At 45.2% G+C, this 19,822-nt stretch overlaps 1 protein-coding gene across 1 annotated transcript in view; it reads right to left on the bottom strand.

Annotated features, from left to right (window-relative positions):
• Window positions 1-19,822, bottom strand: part of adamts7 (ADAM metallopeptidase with thrombospondin type 1 motif 7) — an 82,599-nt gene that overhangs the window by 49,108 nt on the left and 13,669 nt on the right. The window contains exons 4-7 of the mRNA XM_088992077.1: window positions 15,511-15,710; window positions 7,648-7,731; window positions 5,777-5,901; window positions 4,483-4,632 (exon numbers count right to left, since the gene is read on the bottom strand). Of these exons, the coding sequence (XP_088848203.1) occupies window positions 4,483-4,632; window positions 5,777-5,901; window positions 7,648-7,731; window positions 15,511-15,710 (559 nt within the window). The remainder of the gene's footprint in view (window positions 1-4,482; window positions 4,633-5,776; window positions 5,902-7,647; window positions 7,732-15,510; window positions 15,711-19,822) is intronic.

Raw genomic sequence — 19,822 nt, 5'->3', positions numbered from 1 at the left:
TCTGGTTGGCGACCAACGGGGGGCGCTGTCAGCCCCGCCTGCACCTGCACAGGTGCTGGTCGTCCCGATCAGATTGGCGACCAGCGGGTAGCGACGTCAGCCCTGCCGGCAGCCTCGCAGGTGCTGGTCGTTATAATCAATGACACTTAAAAGGACACCGGGCACGATCATCCGGTGCCGATTCATTGTTTGTTTGCTGCTTGGTTGCAGCATGCATCGTATACGTGTTTGTTTAACCTTGGCGGGCTTTTACTTTTGGTCTTCTTTTGCTACTTTGTATTTTTTCCATTCAGATCATTTTGATGTTTTACATTTTGTTCCTGCTGACTTTATTTTAATACAATTTGTCAAACAACCTCCTGCTCCCTCCTGCCTGCTTTTTGGGATCCGAACCCGCCATCACCACCTCGCAAAACGTGACAAGTATAACTGCAACATTTACAGTTTTCAAATATTAATATTAAGTGTCGGAACTATGCACAATTATGACCATGTGAATGTACTGTCTGTACCTTGTTACCCAGTAGTCGGTAAAGCCAATACTGTATATTAGGTCCATCACATGACTTAATACTGCCGTGTGTGTGTGTTTGTGTGCGCTTTTGCGCTTGAGTGCGTGTGCATGTCATTCACAAATGATGGAATATTTTGACTGTGAGAAATAGCTACCAAAAGTCAACAGGACGGCAAGAGTGCAAATCTGCATGACCCCTTTTGGCTTCCAGCTGGCTTGAGATCAGCCTATGATTTATAGAAAAATAAACAATAAAGATTTTTTTTCCAATGGGTGAAGTGTCATGCGGAAAAAAAAATGCTCTGCCAATGGGAGTGAGAAGGATTGCCTTGCTGGATGCACGAGCTGCGGTTTGTAGAAATACATGAGAGTAATCCCTTGCTACTTTGCGGTTCGATTATCACGGTTTTGATGCATTGCAGATTTTTTTCCAGGAACAAAAAAACTTCCGAATAAAACAAATGCCGAATGACTCAGGTTTTGTATATGGCTGTAGCTTGATTGGGTCCCATCGCTGACGTCACCCAATGACAGCACAGTATCCCACGGTTTATAGCCATGTGAATCGGCTGTGCATCTGCTCAGCGCCGCCCAGCATCCCCCTCTGATTTATCACATGGGTTATTTTTATATAACTCTATTTCGCGGATTTTCGTCTATCGCGGACGGTCCTGGTCCCCATTAACCCCGAAAAACAAAGGATTACTGAATATACAATTACATGTATAATAAAAATACATTCATTTGTGCAGAATCAATCCGTCAGTCCTGAATGTCAAGAAGATGTAGGGGAGTGTTGTGGACCTCATTAGAACCCACCCCAGCATACTCGACAGACCATCAAAGGTGCCACAGTGGAGAGGGTCACTAACACCGAGTTCCTGGGATTTCACATCTCTGAAGACCTGTCCTCGAGACACAATACCTCAACACTGGCCCAAAAAGCCACCAGCGCCTGTACCTCCTCTGCAAACTGACGAGAGTAAGAGCCCATCCCCGATTATGCAAACATTTTATACAGGGACCATTGAAAGCATCTTGTCCAGCTGCATCGCCGTGTAGTATGGCACCTGCACTGTGTCCTGCCGAAAGACTCTTGAGCGCATCGTGAGAACAGCTATGAAGGTCCCTTGCGTCACTCTACACCCACAAGTTGACATTTACAACTCTCCTCTGACCCATCAAGCCATCAGGACACAACCGAATATCTCACAGCCTCTTCGGCCTGCTGCTGTCAGGACGGAGATTGAGGAGTCTCCGTGCTGGTTGCAGCAGGCTCAAGAACAGTTTCTTCCACAAAGCGGTCAGGAGACTCAACTCTTTCCCTTCTCTGCCCGCAACCACGCAACATTTGCCCTAACCCTGCCTCTTCTTACAGACTATGACCCACCCATCAGTATCAAACATCCGTATATTGCACTTTATACCAGTGGTCGGCAAGACGCGGTCCCTGAGACGCATGTGGTTCTGTAGTGACGCCCAGTGGCTCCCTGGCGTTTTTTCACAAACGTTTGACAATGAAAAAAGATCAGGGAGGAAAATATATATTTTTTAATATTGTTTCTATAGGACGACAAACATGACACAAACATTCTTAACATTTTCCAATGCTGTAAAAAATGGGTAGTTTTGAGTTTCAATGTTTGGAAACATTTCCCTCAAGTTGGCAAAGACGAGCAATCCTCAGTCCACTGCCCACTTCATCTAACCATAACGTTCGCCATTTTTTTCTGAAAGGGGTGTTTACCAGCAGGAATTCTATAAAAAGACGAGATCTTTGCATGTGTTCTTTCTATTCTGACAACTCATGGCATTAGATTGTTACGACTCAAAAGCTAGTGTTTTTTGCCTCCAAGATGCACGAGCAGTCAGACTGAATGTATGCATACGCCATGAATATTTGTGTCATCGCCTACGACACATTGGCAGGGCAGAATGCCAGGCAGGTGACAAACTGGCAGTGCATGATGTGCCATGCACCCCGAAGGTAAAAAGAGAAAAATAATCTAGATGAAAAGAGGGCTCAATTTATCGAAACAGATAAGGGGCACAATATGAACTTTCCATTTTGTTGTTTTTTTTCTAATCCTGAAAATAAAAAAATAATTAAAAAATACATTAACAACCATATTTCTTTATAGTATTTCGATAATTTAAAATCAATGAAATATAGTTCAATTCATTGATATTGTAATGAAGGTAAACTTCAGGCAGCATACTACCACAGGACGGTCATGTGGTGTGACTCCACATTTAATCATTTAATTTAGGCCCATTATGTATTTTGAAACACCACTTGATAGATTGTCTTGTAATAGGCATAAAACACAAAATGGAAACGCAATTCCATTGAGTTAAATCAACATGAATGCAAACAGAATACAGTGATCCTTCAGCTTACGGACGCTTTAGCTCAAGAACTTTAAATTCGCGAGCATATAGTCTTGGCTGACGAACTAGTTTTCGGCGGACAAACTAAACCACATGGAGCGCCACAGTGGTTGGCGGACTAGTTTTCGGCGATGAACACCAAACCACACGGCCAGACAGCGCCACGGTGGCTGGCGGACTAGTTTTCGTCACCCCCTTTCTTTGAGTGCGGACGTTGTTTGTTATGGAGGATACTTTTGCTATTATGAGACCTAAAAAGACCCCACCACAGGCTAATGTAAGCCTTAGAGGACACAAAGGAAAATTACGGTCAGGCAGAAGGAGATCATCGAAAAACACGAACGAGGTGTGCGTTTGTGTGACTTAGCGTCCCAGTACCATTACGCTTTAGTCGACCATTGCTACCATCCTTCAGAACAAGGAAGGTATTAAGGGTGCGTGTATGGCTAAGGGTGTTTCTGTGTTGTCTAAGCAACAGTCTCATGCAATAGAATAGGTTGAATAACTTCTGTTGATTTGGATTAATGAAAAGCAGCTGGCCGGGGACAGTGTGAGTGAGGGTATTATCGCAGAGAAAGCACGGCAACTTCACTCGGATATCATCAAGAGGCAACCTGGAAGTTCGTTATCCATTGACAACTACCATCACCATTTTTTTATTACATAAAATAGTGTACATTATAAGGCTTATTTCGTGTAAAATTATGTTTTATGGGGACTTGGGAACAGATTATTCTTATTTTAATTGAGCTGCGAATTGGGCATTTTCAGAAAGTCCCGCCCCCAGTTCGTGATGTCACGCCAAGACGTCTTGCATTGCTGGAAAATCAAATATTTCTAAAGAGGAAATCATACATGTTTGCAATCGATTAAAGAATTTATTCCGTGCCATTTTGAGGCAACATTGGGGGGAAATGTATCACCCAAAAAGAGGCAGAAAATGGCGTCCAAGCTCCTCTGAGGAATTAATCAGCCCGTTTCCACAGGCTGATGAATTCCTTCCATGGAGCTTGGACACCATCTTCTGGCGGCTTTTGGGTGCAACACAAGGTTTTCAGACCAAACAAGTACAGCAAAATACATTGACGTGATGGAAGGACTGCTACAATGTGTCTTTTTTTTCCGGTCAGGGGCGTTCCTTCAGTGACGTCACATACGGACTCGTCACCAACTCAAAAACAAGACTTCCTGAATATTCAGCGCGAGTCTTAAAACGTAAAATATAGCTATATGCGGTGGAATCTTTGTAAAATACGCTCAGTAGAAGTCATTTGAAGCCATTTTACAAATTATGGACACAACTTGTCCGGAGACGTCGGTTGTCTCAAAGCTGCTTTCTACATTACAATTTCCATAAAAAAAGCTTTCAATTTACTGAAAAGACTCTCCAGGAGGAGCCAAAAATGTGCAATCACATTTGATTTTTTTTAACTGTCCCATGTGCACCTTTTTTCAACTTTGATGAGCAACTGCCCTTTCCAAAGATTTCCGCACACCATTTTTCTAAACTTTAATACCTGGTGCGGATCTGTGTAAAAAAAAAAAAACAGTGTGTGCCGTACGTTATGGAAGCTTACTTGTGACCCAGCTCATGTGCAACAGTGAAGGCTAGCGGCAGGCCGGTGTCCTCGCTAATGCTGCAGCTGCGATGTGATTGACACATGCCTACCACATGGGACAAACCCAGCGTTTCACAAGGCATGTTGATGGATGCACAAATGTCCTTCCTATGGAAACAGAGGATGCAATCTCAGATAACCGAAAGACAAATCTACTTGAACAACCAATTCCATTCATACCGATTTAGTAATGTATGTACAAACACTCTTCGTTTCCTCAATTGACAGTAGAATGCATTTCCTTGCAACATCATTCTAAAACAATTTTTTATGTGGATGTGGCCAGATGACTTTGAATTTGCATTTGAAATGAACCAAACCAAAATTATGTGATTGTATTGACAATCAATTTCAATCAAGAATTTCACAAAATTTAGCATCTAAGAACAATGTAAATGTTATTGTATAAAGTGTTTGAAAATTCTATGTGATGCCAGTTATCTTCTTTGTCAACATTTGATTTAATTCAATTTTTTCACAAATGTATAATATTGGTCAGTCCACACATATTTTGGACAAAATTATTGAACAATCGCAAGTTCAGAATGTTTTTTTAATTATCGTTGATGATACAGTGTTTATTATTGAACAAATGTATGTTTGTATGTATTTTATTTGGTGCGCCTCAAAAGTGATCGGGTGGAGCAAGGATTCTGCCCAAAACCTGCAATGTAAATGACTGTGATTGGCTGGCAACCATTTCAGGGTTTACCCTTGTACCCCGAACCTCATGAGTATAAGCACACTAGAAAATGGATGGATGGATGGATGGACGGACGGATGGATGGACGGACAGATGGATGGATGGATGGGTTGTGTGGGTTGGTGTGGGTTAGTGGACGGATGGATGGATAGATGGATTGTTTGAGAGAGGTTAGGAATGAAATGGCAAAAGCAGTAAAAGGGGAGGGGAGGATACGGCGGACTCATGGTACCACTAAAATGTTTTATCCAAGAAAGGAAATGAGAAAGTAACACAAGGAGGCGATAAGAGTAGTGACTTTCAGAATGGAATACTTCAAATGGACATTGGAGCAACATCAACTTTTAACAAACGGTTAAAGTTTTATTCCCCCTTTCATCAATCAGCTAAAATAGCATTGTGTATACCCACCCCCTCTTAAAATGTTTTTACTGTGTAACTTTTGACTTTCATCTCTGCTTCTACCAGAGCATTCTATTGCGCCAAAACTGCTTCCGGTCAATCCCCCCAATAAATGTCACCCTCTTATCGAGTTAAGCCCTTATTTACCTGGTGAGGAGAACGGCTACATCGTGGTGTAGAGGATGATCGTCTCCTTTCATGTTGATTCGTTTCTGCCACTTGCAAAAGCTACTCAAGCTGTTGTCAGCATGGTGTGTGATCTTTAAATCGACCTGTACAGCAAATGTCACAATGCAAGATAGGGGAAAACATTTAACTTGGTAAATAGGTCAAAGCTCCAAAGGAAATATACTATAAGTGGGCAAATTGTCAAGCTGGTCACTGCCTAGAGAAAAACGTTTTCGGAGAAGTGTAATGATATGAGCAAATTGTATTTGCATGTTTTACTAGTGATGCCTGGCTTTAGATCAAAGGAGCATGTGCGCTGCTGCAAGTCAGTCTGATGAGAGCCTACGAGAGCCACACATGTCAATTGCCTTCTCCCTCCAACCAACACAGCCGTCCTAATAAAGAACCTCAACTCTATCCAGAAGTTGTATCATTTACCAAACCCGCTTACACAAAGCAACACAAGAATATGTACTAATAGTGTTCATTTCGGCCACATAAGACCTTCATGTTTGAACTCAAATAACATCAGCAAGATTAACTACCTTTGCATTTAAATCGTAGATAAAAAAAAAAAAATTCGGGTTAATTGTTCAAAACTAACAACACAAAAAGTGCTGATGTGTCGACTGAGATATGGGGTGAACAAAATTGAAACAGTTATTTCAATAAAAATTGTTGACTTTGTGCATAAAATATACAGCTCACTGTAATACTGCACTTTTGTGATATAGCTATGAACAAAATGGCTGTTATAACTTTTATTCCACGAGTTCCCCTAATAAACGTATTCAAGCAATTGTTGTAAAATTGCGACTGTTATGGAATTTGAACATTTGTAGCTTGCAATATAGCAAGCAATATCATATTACATGTAGAGCGCACATTACATATTGAGGGACATCTGAGCTCACAATTAAACGAATACAATTAACCACAGGCAGCATGATTGAGATTAGGACGTCTGCTTCAATGTTCTAAATTCAGGGGGCATTTTTACTCCATTCTTGACGGGTGTCAAATTCAAAGCCGGCGGACCAAATCTGGCCCATCACATCATTTTATTCGTCCCGCGAAATCAAATCAAACGTAAAATTCCATGATGCCTGCTAAAGTCCAAACCAAATTTGTCCTGTGTAAATTACAATGACAGTCATTATTTTTGACTTCAAATTCCAAAACTAGTTATTCATTAAGTTGTTATGCTCTGTATGTAATATATGACAGAGGGGATTAAACATTCTTAATTGTTATCAGAAAGAGTTTTTGGATTGTTGTAGATGATCTGGTTTTGTTGGCTCCATCGTGCAGCAATACCCAAATTTTGCTGGAGTGGTTCACGGGTGAATGGGAAGTGTTTCATCTGGAAATCGGAACACCCAATCTGAGGTTATGTTACTCAGTCAGAAAAAGGTGAAGAGCCCTGGAGGTCAATGAGGAGGTTCTATCTCAAGGGAAGCAAGTATCTGAGGGGCTCGTTCACAAGTTGGAAAAGACTGACGTGGGAGATGGTAAAGCAGAATGGTCCAGCCTTATTTTTTTAGCTGAGCCAAAAGGCAAAAATCTTGATTTACCGGCCAATCGATGTTGCCACCCTCAGCGATGGTCACAAGCCATGGAGTCGCTAATGACCTCATCCTCCTCTGAAGTCACAGCCCATTGAGGAATTTACAGTATATAGCTATCAACGGACACTCACCACTGATTATTCTTTGTATTAGCTAAGTATTGTTTCATCACTTCACTGCTGCTTTGCAGTGTTCTTTCACGAATTGAAACACAGCAACACTGGATGTGTCACTTGCGATTTTGCATTGCAATAAAACCATAATGAGGACAAAGTATTTTACCTCATCCTGCTCCAGTAAAATAAGTCGAACCACAACAATGTTGATGGCGTTTCCAATAGTCGGATCTTGAAAAAGACCTGCAACCTGCAACCAAAAATAAACAGAAATCAGAGACAGGCAGTATATATCTTCACATTTTGTGGAACGTTCGGTAGAACGGAATACAGAAAATGTAATTGTCATTAATGTTACTCAATTCCTTTTATTCAAGATCAAATAATCCTGAATGAAAAAGAATAGAAAATCCGTGTATAAGGCTCCAGTTTGTATGAGGGATTTCAAAACAATGTAAAAATCCTGATCTATTTGCAGTGCACTTATAGTGTGTTTTCAATTTGAGTGTTCTCATGACATATACATCGACCTCCAATTAAAATGGAACTACTGAATGCTGTTTTAATTATTTAAGCACTTCCTGTGCTTGTTCGGCCAGCAAACTCACCTGACCTCAACCCCATCGAAAATATACGGGCCATCGTCAAGAGGAAGATGTGAAACATGAGACCGAGCAATACAAAAAAGAGCTGAAGACCGCTATTGATGTCACATCTCGTCGCCGTCCTGGGCGCGCCCCGCCCCTCCTGTCATCTCCTCCGCTGCTCCCTGGAGACGGCCCCTCCCATCATCACGCACCTGGGTTCCCACAGCTGTTTGTCATTCCCGTGATTGTGCCTGACTATATCTACCGATCGCGCTATTCAGTCTCCGTCGGAGTATTCAGAAAGCTTACCTCGCGACCTCCCTTCCGTCAGGTCTGCCATCTTTTTCCCTCACTCATCGCCACTTGTTTTGTTTGTGCACATGCTCCCAGTAAAGACTTTTCTTGATTACAAGTATCTGTCTCGCCGTGTACTTTGGATTCAAACCCCCGCTTTCCCTCGTCTCTTGAGTCCTGCCTCCTAGCCTCAAGAGACGCAACAATTGAAGCAAGCTGGTCTTCCATAACACCAGAGCCATGCTACAATCTATCTTGCAATGCATGTTAAAAGTCTAAATAATATATTCATTTCACCTTTTAAGTGGAATTCCTAAAACAATTTAACATTTTCACAATATTCTCTTTTTTCTTAGTATTACCTGTATATAATGCAAAAAAACATGAAAAAAGGCTGCCATGTAATACCACTGCACCTCACTTAACCAAAACAAACAAAAAAATGATGACAGACACAAATGGTGCCCCAAAACTAGAATAGGTCGAGTACAGTACGAATAACATCAGTATAAATATACGATACTGTTTATAATGATTGTACTTTCTTCTAAGAAGTACTTTTTCCCCACATGAAAAATGGGGCTGGCAAAATGACCCACATTGATCTGAAAAGCAAAAGGGCTGCACATGAAGGCATAACAATCAAGCAAGGTCATAATGGCATATATCAGCAGTGAGGGGATGTGAAGTGGTTTGCATTCTGTAAACTGAAACTGTTCAATGTCTCCTCCTTCCTACACTCCTGAATGCAATTGGAGACAATTATGATGGCCTTGAAACCTACTCACACTGAAGCCTTCTGACAGAAGGACATGATTACAGCGTACCACTTTCAACCATTTCCTCAAACATATCTTGAGGGCTGCTGCTACGATTCTTCTCCATTTCAACTCAAATATATTTCTGGAAGATAAATATTGCTTTCAACATGGAATATAAGATCAGAAAACCTTTATTTTTCTCCTCTTCACTGGGAAGTTCCATCTCATGAGGTGCCCTTCGAAATAAATCCCTAACCGCATACGCCAAAGCTTGAATAGCAAATCTGGAAACCAGGGTCACTTTGCAATCGAAACAATCACCACATGCTCTGATAATATGAGCAGTGTGTGAAGAATATGAAGTGCAAATCACAAATACAAAGAACTGCAATCATTTTGAGATCTTCTTATCTTTACGGGGGTCGCAAGGCATGCTGGAGGCTATTCCAGGTGTCTTCAAGCTGTAGGTGGGGGACACCGGAACCTTTTGATAGCCAATCAAAGAGCACCTACACTGTATACTGACAGTCATCAGCACTCACATTCACCCCGACGGAATTCAAAGTGTTCCATTTACCTTCCATGCATATTTATGGTAGGTGGGAGAAAACACACAGGCACAGGCGAATTCCACACAGAAAGGCAAGAGGACGTCTCTACGCTGATGCCCTAACCAGTTGACCACTGGGCCACACTTCAAATAATTAACAGTAAAACATAAAAAAGCAGACACATTTGCCCTCCTAAATATCCTAAAAATACAACAAATAAAAATTTAAAAACCACACAATCCAAACCACAATTGCAAATTAACAAGCATAAAAACAAGTAAGCAAACAAATGCAAAGACAAATTGAAAAATAAAACATCATGTCCAAGATCACAAATACAAATAATTTGATAAACAAATAGAAAAACCCAAAACAACATCGGAAAAATAGAACAGCAAATACAAATCAAATAAAAACCAAAATATCACATGAAAAATCAGACCAAGGGGGGGAGAGACTCACGGCTGAGTGACAAAAGGTAAAGTTAATTGGACATATGCAACTTTATTCATCCATCCATCCATTTTCCAGACCGCTTAATCCTCATTAGGATCGCGGTGGGTGCTGTGGCCTATCCCAGCCGTTTTTGGGCATATAATTGGGGGACACCCTGAATTGGTTGCCAGCCAATTACAGCTCACAGTCACACCTAAGCACAATTTTGAGTGTTCATGTGGATCATATATTAATTTAAAATACTGTATGCATTAATGCATATGTGCAGAGCTCAGCTACCCCGGCACCAATGTAATTACCAGTACAGTTTTCCCATTTCAGCATTTTCAGCCACCGAGCCACATGCTGTCCATCTGCATCACATTCTGAGGTTTAACTGTTTCCGTTGAATTAAACCAGCACAATTCTTCAATTATTTGGCTTCTGCTCTAACCTTCATTTACATTTTACAGTGCAGGTTGAGTGTCTCGACTGTTGCATGTGTTTAATGACTCACACCGTACAGTAAAGCTGCAGGAACACAACAAAGCTCTGAAGCTGACAACCTCAACACAGTGTCTGTCGATAGACAATTGAACATCTGTTCACTGAGGAAGTCATTACTTATTGAAAGGACAGGGACAAAGGTGGGGAGTCCCGACGCTGTGCAAGATTGTTTTTATAAATGAAAACCATTCACAGCTTGGCAGTTCAAAGCACTACAGGATATGTGGGATAATGACAGCTTCCTCAATCTATTATTGTCTGCAAAACCAGAAGCTTCTCATTCACTGTACTCTCTTTTCTTCCCTGACATTCTGACTTCTGACAGCAGTTTAATTAGTTGTGGTCAGACCAGGCATGCAGTACTGGATGTGACTGAATCACTTCAGTGCTCATATGCAATGCAGTTTACTGAACCCCAAATATGGAGGTGGTAATTATTGTGACTATCAAAGACGAGCGAATGTAAGGAAGGACAAACGGCGGAACTAAAAAGCACGGTAGCTAAAACGTTTTTATTATTTTTTTGTTACCATATTTTCTGTTGTATAGGGCGCACCAGACTATAAACCGCACCATCAATGACTGAAAAATGTTTTCCAAATATAATATATAAAGATATAAAATACATTATGAGGCGCTACAGTAGAGGCTGGGGTTATGCACGACTTCTACAGGGGGAAATGGATTCGGGGGCAGTTCAAAGTTCTTGCGAGACATTAAAAACATTCCCTTCCCTTGATTACACCACCCTTTGTGAGGACTTTGTGAAGCTGCATCAATATCGTCCCTTGCCAAAATCACCCAGTGGGTTGAACCGAGCCAATCTTAATGTTAATAAAATGTGGTGTCACTTGTTGATAGTAATGGCACAATACAAGGTGTCAGGCAATCGTGAATTTTCTTTTCCAACAATACCTGTTTTGTTCGGATTGATCCTGTAGATCCCGAGACGAATGACATAGAGTGCATAGTTGGAAGCATCTGTAATGGTTTGCAACTAACAACGCTGCTGATATAAGGTGTGGAATGGCCAACATTTCAAGAGAGCTACCTTAGCAATGACAATGTAGCGCATTGACAGACTACGTGTGCGCTCAGACCAAGTAGGCGTGCAATTTAGAAAATGGCCCAGCATCAATTTGCAAACAATAAAACTAAGCTCATAACCGGAGGCGGTATATTCTTCTCATCCCGATGTATTTCAGCGTGTATTTCCAGCGTGAGTCTCGCTATTGTTGTCTTAAAATGATGCCACACTTCTGGGTTTGATGCGCATCAGGAGTTTACTTCTGGAAAACTTTATCAAAGCTACTGAATAAATGTTTTTTTTTGTATGCATTTGTATGCATACATGTTCAAGTACATAGGTTTACCATTTCATGAATATAGCCAGTCGACCGCTATAGCCAGTCAGACACAGAATGTTTTCTGAATCTTCTTCTGTGCTAAGTGTGTGTGTGTGTGTGTGTGTGTGTGTGTGTGTGGGGGGGGGGGGGGGTTAAAGATAAAACAAAGTATTCTATGCACAAAAGAAAATGTCAGGAGACTGAAATGTACAACTGAATAAAAAATGGATCATAAAAAGAACTGTACATAGCGCAAAGTATAAAAATATATAAAAGTACAGTAAAGTCTCGTTATATCGATATCGGATATATCGATAGTCCCGGTTATATCGATACTATTTCTATGCACGCACAGAGAAAATTACATGCAAACAGGGTCGGATATATCGATAGTCCTGTCATGATCTGGTTGGCGACCAACGGGGGGCGCTGTCGGCCCCGCCTGCACCTGCACAGGTGCTGGTCGTCCCGATCAGATTGGCGACCAGCGGGTAGCGATGTCAGCCCTGCCGGCAGCCTCGCAGGTGCTGGTCGTTTTAATCAATGACACTTAAAAGGACACCGGGCACGATCATCCGGTGCTGATTCATTGTTTGTTTGCTGCTTGGTTGCAGCATGCATCGTGTACGTGTTTGTTTAACTTTGGCGGACTTTTACACTTGGTTTTCTTTTGCTACTTTGTATTTTTTCCATTCAGATCATTTTGATGTTTTACATTTTGTTCCTGCTGACTTTATTTTAATACAATTTGTCAAACAACCTCCTACTCACTCCTGCCTGCTTTTTGGGATCCGAACCCGCCATCACCACCTCGCAAAACCGTGACAGAATGTATCGGCCAACCATCGGATCCCGCAGGTACATCGGACCCGTCTCATTTCCACCCTGTGCCTGGCAATGCTACGTCCACGTTAGCGCAAGCATCGTCGCGTTTGAATTGGGTCACTCGACGAGCCGCAACGTCCACGTAAACGTCCGGCCGAGACCTCCTTCCAGGTGGCCGTCCAGGGTGATACTGGGTGACTGGCAGTGCACGCCCACGTCCAGCCACGCTGTCGTCGTGCATGACGAATTGAGTCTCATCCACGACGAGCCGTGCAACGTCCGCGTCAACGTCAGTCCGAGACCCCACTCACCGCTGGATCCCGGTGCGGCTCTGGACTGGTCTCGTTCCCCCGGAGCCGGGCAGTTCACGCCCACGTCGGCGTCCGACCGAGACCTGGTCCCATACGGCCGTACGGGGTGCCATTCTGCGCCTGGCAGTTCGACGTGCACGCAGAGCCATGCGCCGTCGCGTGAACGTGCGAGAGGGATGGCACTCATGCCCACGACGATCCGTGCCGCGTCTTCGTCCACCCCAGGCCGTGTCCCGTTCCCATCAGGCCGCCGCCCGTCGTATGCTGGAGAGGCAGCGGTTGCCCTCTCCACCGACCGTTCCCTGGCGAGTGGACCTTTTGGGAGACTGTTGGGACTTCTGGAAGCAGCCCCTTGAAGGGGGGGTACTGTCATGATCTGGTTGGCGACCAACGGGGGGGCGCTGTCGGCCCCGCCTGCACCTGCACAGGTGCTGGTCGTCCCGATCAGATTGGCGACCAGCGGGTAGCGACGTCAGCCCTGCCGGCAGCCTCGCAGGTGCTGGTCGTTATAATCAATGACACTTAAAAGGACACCTGGCACGATCATCCGGTGCCGATTCATTGTTTGTTTGCTGCTTGGTTGCAGCATGCATCGTGTACGTGTTGGTTTAACCTTGGCGGGCTTTTACTTTTGGTCTTCTTTTGCTACTTTGTATTTTTTCCATTCAGATCATTTTGATGTTTTACATTTTGTTCCTGCTGACTTTATTTTAATACAATTTGTCAAACAACCTCCTGCTCCCTCCTGTCTGCTTTTTGGGATCCGAACCCGCCATCACCACCTCGCAAACCGTGACAAGTCCCGGTTATATCGATATTTTTTCGGACTCCCTTGAATATCGATATAACGAGACTTTACTGTATAAGAAGCATATTGATTCAGCATATTGAAAGCATGGTGTGGAGAGAGAGAGAGACAGAGAGAGAGAGACAGAGAGAGAAAGTGTATTTTTTTCTTTCAACTGATTGTTTTTGTTTCTGTCAAACAGTGTCGTCTTCTTTTCCTTTCGGCTTTTCCCCTCAGGGGTCGCCACAGCGAATCAATGTCCTCCATCTACCCCGGTTTTGTGCATCCTCTTCTCTCACACCAGCTACCTTCATGTCCTCTTTGACCACATCCATAAACCTCCTCTTCGGTCTTCCTCTCAGTCTCCTGCCTGGCAGTTCAAGACTCAGCATCCTTCTACCGATATAGTCACTCTCTCTCCTCTGGACACGTCCAAACCATCTGAGTCTGGCCTCTCTGACTTTCTCTCCAAAGCCTCTAATATGAGTTGTCCCTCTAATGTACTCATTCCTGATCATATCCAACCTGGTCACTCCCAAAGAAAATAACAACATCAACATCTTCAGCTCTGCTACCTCCAGCTCTGCTTCCTGTCTTTTCTTCAGTGGCACCGTCTCCAGTCCAAACATCATAGCTGGTCTCACCACCGTTTTATACACTTTTCCTTTCACCCTAGCTGAAACCCTTCTATCACACATCACACCTGACATTTTTCGCCAGCCGCTCCAGCCTGCCTGGACACGCTTCTTCACCTCTTTTCCATACTCTGCATTGCTCTGGAAAGTTGATTTCTGTCAAACAGTGTAATGCACAGGTGTCAAAGTAAGGCCCGCGGGCCAATTCCGGCCCGCCACATCATTTTTTGCGGCCCGCGAAAGCAAATCAAACTTGTTAAATTCCATGATGATTGCTAAAATCTGAGCCAAAATTTCATATTTTTGGATGTCAACCACAATAAGTCATTATTCTTGACTTCAGATTTGAAAGCGAGTTATTCATTAATTTGCTGTGTGCTCTATATGTAATATTTGAAGGGATTTAAACATTCTAATGGGTTCCCCAAAATCATAACGGCCCTCGAGAGGAAATCATAACTACAATGTGGCCCGTGGCAAAAAATGACTTTGACACCCCGGGTGTAATGTATAAAAATGAAATCTGAGTTGCGTTTGATTTAATATTGTGGAGGCATGTTTTTTTTCCACAACATCATTGCACTGAGTAGCAAAGATGATTAGAATGTTCACTTAACTTTTAAAATGCAAATGCTAAAATATTCCTTTTTCCTTTTGGGAAGTGCGTTAACATACACTAGATCACCTGAAGCTACAAACGTCTGTCTTGCATGAATGCCAAACCCGCACATTCATTCAGGCAAATGGTTGCTTGCAACAGTTTCAATTCATACTAACTCTCACTCTGAAGCCGCATCTTAATACATTTATCTCATCCTTATGATTGACAAGTGATAAGACCACCTCTCATTCGAAATGAGCAGGTCTTAGGCTCAAGCTTCCACGTAATGCTGAACATTATAAGCTTGGTCGGGTGTTGTAAGTCGCGGAACTGATGTCAGAAACACAAAACAAATATTTTATTAGATTGCATTTTGTCTTCATACTTACAATGTTCATTACAGCAAGAATGTAGCTTTCAACACCTTTGCTGCCGTGGTATTCCACCATTTTAGGGTCAGCCACTACCAGTGTTTCCACCCACTTCTCTTTGCTGATGGAGCGCTGATGGATCCTTCTTTTCTTTCTGTCCTGGCGCTGCTCCCAGTACTCCCGCTTTCTCTCAATTGCTTCCAAACTGTGATGGGAATCTAGATAGCAAATTTAAGGGATGACTTAATTTAATTTTGATACACACTCTCAACTTACATATCCATATTTGTATAGCCCACGAGCATCTACACCAGGGGTCTCAAACTCCTGTCCTCGAGCGCCGGAATCCTACATGTTTTCCAAGTCTCCCTGTTGCAACGCACCTGAGGATGTGTTGCAACAGGTGTGTTGCAACAGGTGTGTTGCAACAGGGAGACTTGGAAAACATGTAGGACTACACCCTCGAGGACCGGAGTTTGAGACCCCTGATCTACACTAATGAAATGTGGTAATAGTAAAAAAAAATATTTGTGCAAAACACCAAGTGATTTTTTTCTCGATTTGTTTTACTATTAAACACAACTATTTGAAGGGAATTAAAAAATGTTAATGCAATGTTTCATAACGCTATATTTGTTGTCAGGGCCATTTCTTCAAAACAGACAATTTAAAAGCAATTGAAGGGGTGCGGGCGGCTGGGGTGCGGGGGCCACAAACAGCTTGTACCTGTCTCAGCTGGTACATGACACTCCTGTGGCCTGCAATATTGGTATTATATCAGAAGTTAAAAAGATGTGTCACAACACCCTTAATTACAGATTAGCTAATTTTTAAAACATATCCCGGATCAATGGTTCAATCATGGAATCTTGGTTTTATTTTTAGGTCATTGATAGTATTTTTTTTGGTTGCCTTTTAGATGTTATGTTTTGTTGGCGGTCCTTGAATACGCTGTGTGTTAGGGAATTTTCAAAGTCAAGGTACAACTATAATAATAATAATAATAATAATTCATTTAATTTTTGTCACGTCCGCACGAGGAGTGGCTACAGAACTTGACGGATGAAAAAAAGGGGAGCTGGATCCAAAATACTCGATGGAGACAGTATAGTTCAAAAAACGGTTTTACTGAGACACGCAGGTGCCTGGGGTAGGGAGCTGGTTTCCACCGGCTTGAGGAGGGACACGTGGAAGACCGGGTAGACCTTCATCGTGGGTGGCAGCCGGAGCCTGACCGAGACCGGGCTGAGTCTCGATGGGGAAGGGGCCCGCGAACCGCGGTCCCAACTTGGCCGATGTCCCTGCTAACCGGAGATCCCTCGTGGACAGTCACACCTCCTGCCTGACCTGGTAAGGTAGACGGTGCCTGGCGGCGACGACAATCCGCAATGTGCTGGTTCCGGGACGCCGTGCGCGACAGGGCGGCTCTGGTCTCCTTCCACACCCGATGGGCCCATCTGAGGTGGTGTTGAATAGACAGGACCTCCACGTGGCCCACCTGGGTGGGGAACTGCGGCGGCTGATAACCACAGGCAGACATGAAAGGAGACTGACCTGTGGCTGAGGAGATCAGGGTGTTGTGTGCATACCCCACCCACGGCAAGTGGAGGGCCCACGACGCTGGAGGCACACGCACCGTAGAGCCGCTTCCAGATCCTGGTTCTTGCGCTCCGTCTGGCCGTTGGACTGAGGGTGGTAGCCAGACGAAAAGCTCGCTGACGTCCCAATGGACCGACAGAAACGTTTCTATATTTTGGACACGAACTGCGGTCCCCGGTCCGACACGATGTCCACCGGAATCCCGTGGAGACGGACGACATGGTTAACCAGGAGCTGGGCCGTCTAGATGGCGGACAGCAGTTCCCGGTTTCCCACATCGTATTAGGCTTCCGCAGGGCTGATACGGCGGAAGAAGAAGGCGCATGGGTGGAGCTTCTGGTCAGCCGAGGAGCGCTGGAATAATACAGACCCCACCCCGGACTCAGATGCGTCGACCCCTACCGCAAACGCGTGGTCCGGGTCGGGGTGGCGTAATACAAGGGGGTTTGTGAAGGCGCGTCGGAGGCAGTTAAACGCCCCCTCAGCGTCGGGTGTCCACCTAAAGGGAACCTTGGTGGAAGTGAGACTGGTTAGGGGAAGTGCCTTCTGACTATAACCGCAGATAAAGCGGCAGTAGAAGTTGGCAAACCCCAAAAATCGCTGGAGTTTTTGCACGTCTTGGGGGTTGGCCATTCTACCATCGCTTTGGTCTTGGCGAGATCGGCCCAAAGTTGCCCCTGCTCCAGGATGAACCCGAGGAAAGACAGAGAACGGACGTGGAACTCACACTTCTCTGCCTTCACGTAGAGCCGGTTTTGCAGGAGCCGCGCCAGAACCCGTCAGACATGCTGTCGGTGTTCTGCGGATTTAGAGAAGATAAGGATGTCGTCCAGATAGACAAAGACAAAAACGTTAAGGAAATCCGTGAGCACATCATTGATAAGGCTTTGAAATATGGCGGGAGCGTCCGAACGGCATCACCATGTATTCGAAATGCCCCTAGGGCGTTTTGAATGCAGTCTTCCACTCGTCTCCCTCTCTGATGCGAACCAGATGGTATGCGCTACACACGTCCAGCTTCGTAAATATGGTTGCAGATTGGAGTGGTGCGAAGGCCTAATCCATGAGGGGGAGCGCATATTGGTTGTGAATGGTGATGTCGTTTAGACCCCGGTAATCGACACACGGGCGCAGGGACTTATCCTTCTTTTCAATAAAGAAGAACCCCGCGCCAAGCGGAGAACGCGAGGGTCGGATGAGTCCCGCCGCGAGGGAGGTGTCAATGTATGTGCACAGGGCTTCTTGTTTCGGGTGTGAAATGTGGTATAGTCTGGAGTCCGGTAGTGGAGCCCATGGCTGTAGTTGTATGGTGCAGTCATACGGCCACGGTGGGTGGCAGAGATTGCGCGCGATCTTTGCAGAATGCCTCCCGCAGAGTGTGGTAACAATGCGGCACGCCCTCAAGGCAGATCTCTTCGGGCGAGCCGCCACGGGAGGGAACACGCCCTGCCGTAGCCGACCGCAGAAAGTTAGCGTAACAGTTGGGGCTCAAACCCTGTATGGTGGGGCCCTCCCACGAGATGGAAGGGTCATGAGTGCTGAGCCAGGGGAGGCTCAGCACGAGTGGTACGTTGCGGGAGGGCATGAGCAGAAAACGGCGATGCTGGATGTGGTTGCCCGACAGCCGGAGTTTGAGCGGTGCGGTGAGTCAGGTAACCCTGGCTAATAGTCGGCCGTCTAGGTCGAGAATCTCTTTGGGCACCGTAAGTTCCTCGATGGCACAACCCAACGACGATGCCAGTTGGGGTTCGATAAAGTATCCGTCCACCCCCGAATCCAATAACGCCCGTATCGCCTGGGAATTGGACGTGCCAATCAATTCGCCATCCAACTCCAACCGCGTGACGGGCGCCGTCCTCGACGATTCCGACGGGTACCGCGGTCACCGATTAGATGTAGACTTACAGGTGCTGGGGGACTTCGGCGGAGGGCCTTGGGCGCGACGTCCTCCGGGGTTGGCGCGATCGCTCCCGCTTCCCATTTGCATCGGCTTGGGGAACCCTTCCTGACGCTGAGCCTGCTCGTTTCCGCCGGGTGTAGTCGTCCACAGCCTGCTTCTGGGTTCGCTGGTCCGCTGGGCGCCTTGCTCCCGCTTCCTCTCCCGGAGACGATGATCCAGGCATATGACTACATCGACCATCTCGCTGAGGGTGGTGCCAGCGTCACGGGTGGCCAACTTGTCCTTGAGAGCGGCGCTCAGTCCGCGACAAAACACTCCTCTCAGCGCCCGATCGTTGTAGCCGCTCCGGGCAGCCAGGATGCGGAAGGCGATGTAATACTCAGCGGCCGAACACGTTCCTTGTGTGCAGTCTAGGAGGAGTCCCTCAGCCTCGCGCTCTGTGACTGGGTGGTGGAACACCTGGCGAAGCTCGGCTACAAAGTCCGGGTAGGATTCACATAGTTCGGGCTGGGATTCCCGGACGGCTAACACCCAAGACTTAGCCTGGTCCGTGAGCAGGCTGGTAATGAAAGCAACCTTGGCCTCATCGCTAACGTAAGCGGAGGGTTGTTGCTCAAAAACCAACGAGCACTACATCAAAAATTGAGCACAGCACCCGGGCTCTCCTGCGTAGCGTGAGGGGTGCGGCAAGGAGAGCTCGCGACTACTCACGGGGAGGGAGGAAGGGGCCGTCGGGGTAGCAAGGCGTGTGTCAACCCCCTACAGGTGTTGAGCCAGCAAGGACACGGTATTGCGGATCTCCGCGACATCTTGTGCCAGCAAGCTCGAACG

The sequence above is a fragment of the Hippocampus bargibanti genome, linkage group LG03 (genome assembly GCF_051943395.1).
Source record: "Hippocampus bargibanti isolate YZ-2025 linkage group LG03, ASM5194339v1, whole genome shotgun sequence".
Classification (NCBI taxonomy): domain Eukaryota; kingdom Metazoa; phylum Chordata; class Actinopteri; order Syngnathiformes; family Syngnathidae; genus Hippocampus; species Hippocampus bargibanti.
This window is presented reverse-complemented; position numbering and strand designations above follow the sequence as displayed.